Source organism: Podarcis bocagei, assembly GCF_964188305.1.
Source record: "Podarcis bocagei genome assembly, chromosome: 10".
In the NCBI taxonomy this organism is placed as follows: domain Eukaryota; kingdom Metazoa; phylum Chordata; class Lepidosauria; order Squamata; family Lacertidae; genus Podarcis; species Podarcis bocagei.
In genome coordinates this window covers 38,914,808-38,924,855 of record NC_138135.1, presented here as the reverse complement: position 1 = coordinate 38,924,855, position 10,048 = coordinate 38,914,808, and the positions used below count along the sequence as shown (strand labels likewise).

Here is a 10,048-nt window from a genome sequence, read left to right as displayed (position 1 = left end):
TTGCAATCAATCGCGCTTCACAGCTTGACATGTAACCCACCAGCTAAGCCTTATTGCTGATGCCCGGCCGCCACTGGGATGTTTTTTATATTTGCATCATCCTTTGTCATTTGCCATTCTGGCTGCAGTTGATGGGAGTCCAAAGCATCATTTGGACTATTGGGGAACATTAAAAATGAGATTCCCCTACCTACAATTGAAATAGCTAGGGGTCCATTCTGTATAACCACCTCAGAACAGCACCAACTCATTTTGAATTCTGTACAGTCCAAGCCCACCCCCCCTCCCCGTGTGTGTTTGCTTGTTTTGGGTGAAAACTGCCAACTAAGAGAAATGATGACGATTCCAGGAGCAAAGAGAAAGACCTTGCCCTGGGAAACTCGTGAGCATTCTCCCTGCCTTGTTGACGCTGTCTGGGCCAGTCCCAGACTTCCCAAGCTCTTTCGTATCTGTCTGGAAAGAGCAACATGGCTGGTGAGTATAAGCTCCTGCTTGAAGGCGCCCAACAGCTGGTGCTTGTCTGCACCAAAGGTGAGAAATACCTCCTGGAAGCTGGCATGCAACATCTGGCCGTGCTGGAAAACGGCAGCGTGGTGATTGGCAAGTAAGTGAATCTTCCGGGAGGGGGGGTGTTGCTTGCTGGGGGCAGGGGGAGTCTCTCCAGCAGAATCTCTCTCCAATGGGAAGGTTTCTGTTAGTTTGTTTTTGTACTGACCTTCTCTAACGACAGGAAAATAAATGAAGTTTTTACAGAAAAAATAAAACAAAAATATTTTCTGTCTCTCTTCTGACAGTCACCAGCTGACCAAAACGTGTACTCTTGAAATAAAAAAAAGATTAACTTTCTTATAGCCAATGAACTAAGTCAGGGGCTTGGTTGCCCAATCACCTTCTCAATCTGGTCCACGGACAGTCCGGGAATCAGCATGTTTTTATATGAGTAGAATGTGTCCTTTTATTTTAAATGCATCACTGGGTTATTTGTGGGGCATAGGAATTCATTCATATTTTTTTTCAAAATATAGTCCGGCCCACCACATGGCTGAAAAAGGTTGTTGACCCCTGAACTAAGTTGTTAGTTACTTTGGACAAGTAACAATGTGACAGTTAATGAATTTTAATTTCCTGTCTACACTGAAGAATCCAACAATGATGCTAGCTAAATAACTTACTAAAGAAGACATTGGTTTAAGTTTTAAGTACATTTGCTTCAGAAAATAAGTTTTAGATCGGGGTATAAAAAGTAATTCTGTCTCACTTGCTTTGAAATTAATGGTAAGCCTTTTGGTCGGTTTATTTTCAGAGACGGTTGTATAAAGGCTGCGGGCGACTCAAGAGCCATTTGCAAGCAGTTTTCAGGAGCATCTTTTGAAAAAGTCATTGATTGTTCAGGAAAATGCATCTTACCAGGTAGGTGTCTAATATTTCACAGTTCAACACACCAAGCAGAAAGATGCAATATTTACATAGGCAGAGATTGTCAGCTTCAGTTAGTCTAACATCCTCTGAATTATTTTCCTTTGGAATAAAATGTGATGGCTCCCCCTCTGGGCTACCTTAGCACACAAGTGGGGACAAGGAGCTGGGGAGTTTCTGAAGAAAATAAGTATTGACTGTGTGCTATAGCTCTGTGTGTGGTAAACTACACTTCCCATGATTCTTTGTGGGAGGGGTGTGCTTTAAACATATGGTGTGTACACAGCCATTAGCCTGGATTTTGAGAGACTTAAGTCTATGACCCTACTGCTTTCCAAAGTGCTGTTTGATCTAGCATGGACAATGGGACAGCCCCACATAATTTGCTAGTAATGGGTATACTGAATCAGTACAACTAGCCACTGAAGTTTAAGCAAAGCTTAGTTTAGAAATATGGTTGTCAGTCACCATATCTTATCAAAAAAGTCTGTGCAAGTTAGTGCCTAACATAGGGTTGCCGTATTCCCCAAAGTGAAAAATGAGCTTGGGTGTGTGTGTCAAATTTATGGAGATTTTTAGGGGAACATCTCCCTTCCCTCAAACAATTATTAAGTTTTGGGCTGCTTTTTGCAATTACAGCCACAAATCTTTCAGGATGACCTTCAGTTGCTGCCTCGCAGTCTCTCCCAGCCTAACCTACCTCACAGCTTGATGTGAAGATAAAGGGGAAGGGGCTTCGCACGCTTTGCTGAGTTTCTTGCAGGAAAGGTGCAGTTTAGCAGATCCTGATCCTGCTTTGGTGCGTGTCAACAGCAGTACGGCTTGCAGAAATTAAGCATCCGATGCTTTTTTTTCTTTTTTCGTTTTCCCTTTTGGAAAGTGAGGGGTGGAGAAAATGTCTGTTGCTCAATGTTTGTATTTCAGGCAGCTTTTGAAGGCACAGGGTCAATGACATAAAATAAAAGACCAAGCTCCCATCTGGAAGCATTCCAGTCAAAATCCCAGGAAATCTCGAGAGAAAGAGTATGTGAAGAGTCCTGCTGAATCGGATTTCAGGTTTCATCTTGTCTAGGTCTAGGTTTCTCTTGGTAGCCAGCCCAATAGGATGAAGCAGCCAGCAAAACAGAAAGTGGCACATGTGGTTCTCCCCTTCTTCTTCTTTTCATCATCACAACAACCCTGTGATGTATGTTAGCCAGAGGGCTGGTGAACGACCCAGTGAGCTTCATGTCTGACAGGGAATTTGAACCCTGGTCTCCCAGGACCTAATCCAGTGCTCTAACCACTATGCCACACTGGCTCATAATAGCATTTTATATACTGAAGGATCATGCTTTTTGATAATGTTTCTCCAAGGGCACATAGATAAAATTATTAACTGCTAATGTTTCCTGATTTTGTTTCCTAGTGGATATGTCTGAGATCGTGCAGTTTGCTGTGTTTGTTTTTGTTTGTTTTTTTTAAAAAAACAGGTCTGGTAGATGCACACACACATCCTGTATGGGCTGGTGACAGAGTCCATGAGTTTGCGATGAAGGTAAACTTACATACTGTAATTGCAAAGGATTTATTTTACCTTAATCTACCTTCTTTTACTGTAGATTAAAGTTTCCATAAACTGTTGGCTCTGACCTTTAAAGCCCTAAATGGCCACGGTCCTGTATACCTGAAGGAGCGTTTCCACCCCCATCATTCAGCCAGACACTGAGATCCAGCGCCGAGGGCCTTCTGGCGGTTCCCTCATTGCGAGAAGTGAGGTTACAGGGAACCAGACAGAGGGCCTTCTCAGTAGTGGCACCCGACCTATGGAAAGTCCTCCCGTCAGATGTCAAGGAAATAAGCAACTATCCTATTTGAAGGCAGCCCTGTTTAGGGAAGTTTTTAATATTTAATGCTGTATTGTTTTTAACACTCAATTGGGAGCTGCCCAGAGTGGCTGGGGAAACTCAGCCAGATGGGCGGGGTATAAATAATTTATTATTATTATTATTATTATTATTATTATTATTATTATTAATTATTATTTCTCTTCTTCTGTAAAAGGCACAAATATCTTCATTCCAGCCCCTTCTCGAATGCAAATCGATCTCTAATAAGAACATAGGAAGGAATCTGCCTTACGCAGAACCAGATCATTGGCTCATTTAGCTCAGTAGTGTCTAATGTGACCCTCATTGTTTCTCCATGGTTTCACAAAGCGCTGTCTCTACTGGGAGATGCTAGGAATTCAACCTGGAAACTTCTGCATTCAAAGCAACTGTTCTGCCACTGAGCTGTGATCCTTCCCCTACCAGGGCACTTTTGGAGAGCCATTGGACTTCTGGGATTTCATTGCATGAGGGGTATAGTTTGCCCATTAACACACATTTAACAAATAACTTTGTTTTAAAGTTGGCAGGAGCTTCCTATATGGATATTCATCAAGCAGGAGGAGGGATACATTTCACTGTGGAGCACACCCGGAATGCCTTAGAAGATGAGCTCTTCAGCAGCTTCAGGCACCGGCTGCTACGCATGCTCAGAGCTGGCTCCACTTTGGTTGAATGCAAAAGTGGATATGGGTTAAACCTGGAAACGGAAGTTAAGATGCTGAGAGTGATTGAACGGGCTCGGCGGGAGTTGGACATAGGCATTTCCTCTACTTACTGCGGAGCTCATTCTGTTCCTAAGTAATGTACCTATTCTCTCTTGTCATTTTAAGCGCTGTGCTAGAACACAATTGAAGATTAATTGGGTCACACATTGAACAGTTCTTCTGCAAAACAGAACATACCTAATTCTTGCAGTGTTTTTGTTTGCCATCTACTATTAGAGTGGTGTGTGGAAGTGCCCCAAGAGAGTATTCAAGCATAATGAAGACTGAGGGAGAGTGGAAAGCCTGAGATGTGCCTGACAGTTACTGCAAAGCATCTGAGGGAGAATAATTATTATTATTATTTAATTCAGATGTGATGGAGGAGAACACAGCGAGAGGAAGTTTAAGGCACCACTTGCGTTTGCAGTGTTACCCTAACCTCTTTCAAAATCAGCCGGAACATAGAAAGGGAATCTTGAATAATTTGACTTAAAAGAGAAACATATTGGTTAAGGGTGGAATAAATCCTTGCCCCAGTCCAGCTATTTCTCACAGTTGGGAAAGTCGCAGAGCTCTCATACACACACAAGAGAAGGAAGCAGATATACAAGTACATTGGCTCTTGTCATGACCCTGGAGCCCAACAGTGACCAGGACACAGAGCCTGTGGTGCTTTCTGCTGAGGGGCCAGACCAGGTTCAGGGCTCTCAGCCTGCTGCTGGAGATTGTGAGATCTCTGATGTAGAATCTGGCAGGCAGGAACCTGTGGAACAACCTTCCATAGCATCAGGGCCCGTGGAGTCAAAGCCTGGACCCTCAGGGGCAGCTTCTGCTGAATGTGAGGAACCAAATGCCTCCCAGGGTAGCTCACAAGCCCAGCCATGTAGGGAGTCCACCAGAAAGTAGTCCCGAATTTCTGGCCAGAGGGATGGCCCTTTAAACAACTAAGTTATCCACAAAGGGCCAGTGTCTGCTCCCCCTCCAGATTGGTGTTTTATGTGGATGTATCCTGCATTATATTCTTAGCATAATAATTGTGCATTAGTCGTGGGTTTATTCTGCTTTAGTTTGTGCTTCAGTGGTTTCCCACGTTATTGCTATCCAGAGGGGCTACAGCGCAACAAAAGCAGGACAAAAAAATGAGAAAATTTGTGATATAAAATTTTAAAGGATTTTTATATGGGATATGCGCTGGTTGTGAAACAGTGAGACCACCCCAAAACTTTTGCAGGCCACATGAAAACTTAATCTTCTGGTTTTTGTTGCATTATCTGTTGAATAGGGGGAAAAGTGCCATTGAAGCCACAGATGACATTGTTAGCATCCACCTTCCTAAACTGAAGCAACTGGAGCTTAATGGTGAAATTCATATTGACAATATAGATGTTTTCTGTGAGAAGGGAGTCTTTGATCTGCCTTCGACCCGAAGAATTCTTCAGGCTGGGAAAGATTTAGGGTTACAGATCAACTTCCATGGGGATGAACTGCATCCAATGAAAAGCGCTGAGGTACTTATTTTGATATATTACATAATTTTATTTGTATGTCACCTTTTCACAGCTCAGACTATGCCCTAGGCAGCTTATAACATGAAAAATACATACCACAACATAACCAAAATAGTAATACACAATAAAGAAAACGTTAAAAACACACACAAACAAACTGAATAATTACCACACAAATCACAACAAAATTTAAAATAAAGATACAAAAATCTCTCACCCAACAGCAACAACTCCCCAAAACCAACAACACTCCACCCCAATAATCTGTTTGGCAGTCTCAGCTTTTGTAGCTGGAGTCAGTCAGGGCCGTGCCCACTCAGGCCAGGCGGAAAAAGACCTGCAAGGCAGGGAACAGGTCTTCCAGCACTCACAGCCAAGGAAAAATTTTACACGAATTCTGATTTGGGCTTAGCGTATTGGAAGCACCACGGCACAGTTCTTTATTTCTGCAGTAAGTTAAAAGAAAATGTGAGGTTGATGGAGTTAGCGAGATGGACTTTCTGACCTTTGCTTTTTACATCCATTCAAACATTGACTTTGCTTATCTTTTCCTTGTGATGTAAAATAAAAAGAGGAGCATCTGACGAACTCTTTCATTAGTGATAACATTGCTAGATGCACATTTTAATAGTTAATGTTTGTGTCTTTAATATCTTTCATAGGGTACATTTGTTTCACCATTTATAACTGCTAATATTTCTATAGTATTTTTCTTTATTATTAATATTTATTATGATTTTGCTATTTGTACCTGGTCCACCTTACTGGGTTGCCCCAGCCACTCTGTCAAGACAGGATGAACAAACCCGATGCTGGAGGGGATTTGGAAGCGTCATAGTTGTCCCTCTTCCTAGTCCTACCTGCTCCCACTGGGAGGGGAGCTGTAGCATTTATAAATGCCTCAAAGCTCCTGCCCAGGCAGGTGGAAGCTGCTACTGGCGGTAACCAGTGGTAACCCCCGAAATGGGGTGTTTCAGGGCAGTGAAGGGTCTGTGCTGAGCCAGCACAGAATCTGCTGGATCCTGAGCCAGGCCTGCTGCTGTCACATGATGGTACAGGGCATGATCCAAGCTTCTTTGCCGCCCGGGCTGGTGCAGCAAATAGATTTCCCCCCAACCCTCCTTTCCATTCTGACTGGTGTGAGTAGCAGGGCTCCGGTTACACCGCTGCATTAAGCCCCACTTCAATCTAGATTGAAAGCAGCAAGTTGAAGCTGAGCATAAATGATTCTGGGTTGAGGAGAACTGCATTTTTGTGCTATATAAACAGGTTATTGTGTGTGCAGCCTTATGGATAAGGGAGGTTCTTGTGTGACTGACTTTTAATTCAAACCTTGCCTTGGCATCTGTTTAGCTTGGAGCTGAGCTAGGAGCTCAGGCTGTCAGTCATCTAGAAGAAATCAGCGATGAAGGTATTGCTGCAATGGCCCAGGCAAAGTGTGCAGCTGTCCTGTTACCAACCACTGCCTATATACTGAGGTAATCATAGTTCTAATATACATTGCTAGGCTGTATTTTACTGTCATTTGCTATGCCTTTGGGAAAATGTGTATTATCTTTTGAAAGAATGCATCCAGTGAACAACTGCTGTTAAGAGTGATCCTCCAAGGATGCAAAAAGTTGCCGGTCTTTTAGTAGAGCCTGATGGAATAGCTGCTTATAAGTGACAATTTAGTTGAAAGCCTAATGGAGCTGGTCTCTTAACAGAGCCAATGGAGAAACCTAGAGTCTCATCTCTCTCTTTTCATATCTTCCTCTCCTGAATTCTGAAAGAATCCTATAATATTGCTGAAGTGGTTTTACATTGAAGCTTCATTTTACATTGCAATTCAAATGGTAGTAACCATTGTGTTTTTTTTACTTTGCAGATTAAAGCAGCCTCAAGCTAGAAAAATGTTAAAAGAAGGAGTGATTGTCGCTCTTGGCAGTGATTTTAACCCAAATGCTTATTGCTGTTCCATGGTAAGATGTTTCTTTAGAGCAGATGCAAAATTAATGTTAATTTTCTTCTATCAGTTTGAGCATCAGGCTTGGAGTATTGATTATTGCCTTGATTCCTTGGGAATCTCATTTAATTTTCTGTACTAGCGGGACAGTTGAGTAGACCACGTGAATTTAAATACACACACTATTGAATTCACACATGAACTCTAGGCATTGAAAAGCAGCTTTTGCTTGGAGCAGATGGTTATCAAGCAGGAGATTGGCTTTCAGCACAGATAAGCCCTCTCTCTCTTGCAGACATGAGCCCTATTCAGGCATGAGCTATGGACAGCATAAACAAGCATACTCATTCCACACAGACATATGCATCACCTTTCCATTCTTTTGTCAACTTGTAGAGGGCAACTGTCTGCAGCAGAGGTCTTCTGTGCTTGTGGAGTCTCCCCACTCATTTTTAAAACCTTGGGGGAATCAGGATTCTCAAAAGTCCATGGAGTTTGATCTCCAGATCACAGAAGGAAACAGGGCGCTAGTGAGTTTGTTTTCACAGCCCCACCTGCAGTTAGAACAGCTGAAGAATGTTACAGTTAAATTAATTTTACCTGTCACAGTGAACTCAGGGTTTCAGATGGCATGGCAGTGGCTGTCAGACTGTTGGTTTCTGTGCACCTATGTGTAACTTCAAGCTTAACTACCTCTCTCTTACTAGCTCATGGTTATGCACCTGGCCTGTGTAAATATGAAGATGTCCATGAAAGAGGCTTTAGCTGCTGCCACCATCAATGCAGCTTATGCTCTTGGGAAATCGCACATGCATGGCTCCATAGAAACTGGCAAGCAAGGAGACCTCATTATCATCAATTCACCAAGGTGAGGATGCAAATAGCTCTTAAAGGCCTAATGCTCTGCATAAGTTGGAATGAAAATCTAACATCCGGAATAAATTAAATGCATTATGATGAGCAATAATTACTCAATCCAAGTGCAGTATTTGAGTCTTCTCCCAATACAGAACATATTGACCAGACATAAAGGGAAACCTTAATCCTTTAAAAAAAGTCATACTTTTATATGCTTTTTAACCACCAGTTCAGACTTTTTTTCAGTCTGTCTTACAGCCATGTCAGTTGAAAGTTGTTCTTTAAAAATAAACATTGAATTGTTCAGGAAATAATTTTCTGGCACCGTGCCAGAGCCCAAATTTCATATCATATATTGTTGTGAACTAAACATACCATCAGTTTTTGTTATTTATTTAAACCGATCTATATTTTCCAAGTATATTTTAATGTTGATATGCTTGTCAATTTTATATTTATTTGTGTTTATTGTGCTTTTTTATATACCATGAGCCACCTTGAGTGGGCTGTGCCCCCAAAAACAGCATATAAATAAATGACTACAAACATTCACAATGTCTTTTCAAAACAGGCATATGAATTGCTAGCAATTGACTCCTGCTTTCTATTAATCACTCAACATGTTATGTTAAAACTATATGCTTTAAAACAGTCCTCCTGCCACATTCCTGATGTCGAAGGTGAGGTTATGTATGGGGCAGTTACAAAAGAACCACCAGGAGCTTAATGTGAGCTCCCAGTTATTCTTTCTGCAAGCTTGGCTCCCTGTTAGTACTGATGATCACTGCCATGTAACGCTTGTGGAGAACTCTATAGTGTAGCTGACGGACTTACTATCTCAATTTAGAAGAAACTGTTTTGATTCAAACTGCTTCCTCCAAATACAGCATTTCTTCCACTGCAGAGGTAAAATTGCTTTGTTTGGAGGAAGTAGTTGGAACCCAAACTGACTTCAAAGGGGCTTCCTGTAACTGCCAATCAACAGTTACAGTGACTGAGCTCCCTTGAACTTCTGCAAGTGTCAATCACCTGATGTCATTATGCTTCCTGGTGATTGTCTAGTGAGCAGTCCCACCCACCTGTCAAAGTTTGCCTATGGGAGTGAGGAACTAAGGATCCACCCCACTAGCTAGATCCAGTTCCCTACCCCTGCTGTAATGTCAGTTTTAAGTTATCAAGTTTAATGGATAATAGCATATAGCTCTGCTACATGAAACAACAAAGATCCCTATTGTGCACCTAGGGACAAATGGGCAAGGAGGCTTGTTTGACACAAGCTGCATGTTCTAAGTAAATAAACAATGCAGGCAGAATAATCTATCATGCTTTCTATTTTAGTCCTATGCACATGAGAGATTGTTGGTTTTTTTCTAAAATATGATTGTAACCTTTTAAAAATCTTTAGATGGGAACACTTGATTTACCAGTTTGGCGGCCATCAAGAACTGATCGAATACGTAATTGTTAAAGGAAAAGTTGTTTATAAAAACGACAGTGTTCTGGGCTACTGAGGAATTCCAGAAGGAAGAAATACAGCAGTTGCCAGACTCTCTGAAGCAAACCCAGGATGATAATCAGCAGAGTCTCACATCTTTAAGATCATACTTCCTTACCGGTCAAAGCTCAAGAAATTCCCTGGTTTTTATTTTAGTTCTTCCTTTGTATTTGCATGAGGAACATTAGGCCATGTTCATCTGCTTGGTAGTTTCATGGTCCGCTAGAAAATAAACCTACATGTATCCAAAC

The 10,048-nt window shown here is 41.9% G+C and overlaps 1 protein-coding gene across 2 annotated transcripts; it reads left to right on the top strand.

Annotated features, from left to right (window-relative positions):
- The first annotated feature begins 341 nt into the window (after nucleotides 1–341).
- On the top strand, nucleotides 342–10,048 carry AMDHD1 (amidohydrolase domain containing 1). Of its 2 annotated transcripts, XM_081209679.1 has the most exons (9): nucleotides 350–604; nucleotides 1,304–1,410; nucleotides 2,889–2,953; nucleotides 3,808–4,085; nucleotides 5,274–5,499; nucleotides 6,853–6,977; nucleotides 7,367–7,460; nucleotides 8,152–8,312; nucleotides 9,708–10,048. In XM_081209679.1, the coding sequence occupies exons 1-9, from the start codon at nucleotides 468–470 to the stop codon at nucleotides 9,811–9,813; spliced, it is 1,299 nt and encodes a 432-aa protein (XP_081065805.1). In that variant the 5' UTR covers nucleotides 350–467; the 3' UTR covers nucleotides 9,814–10,048. The 2 variants fall into 2 exon arrangements, with proteins under 2 accessions (XP_081065806.1, XP_081065805.1); XM_081209680.1 differs by lacking the exon at nucleotides 8,152–8,312 and having other exon boundaries at nucleotides 342–604.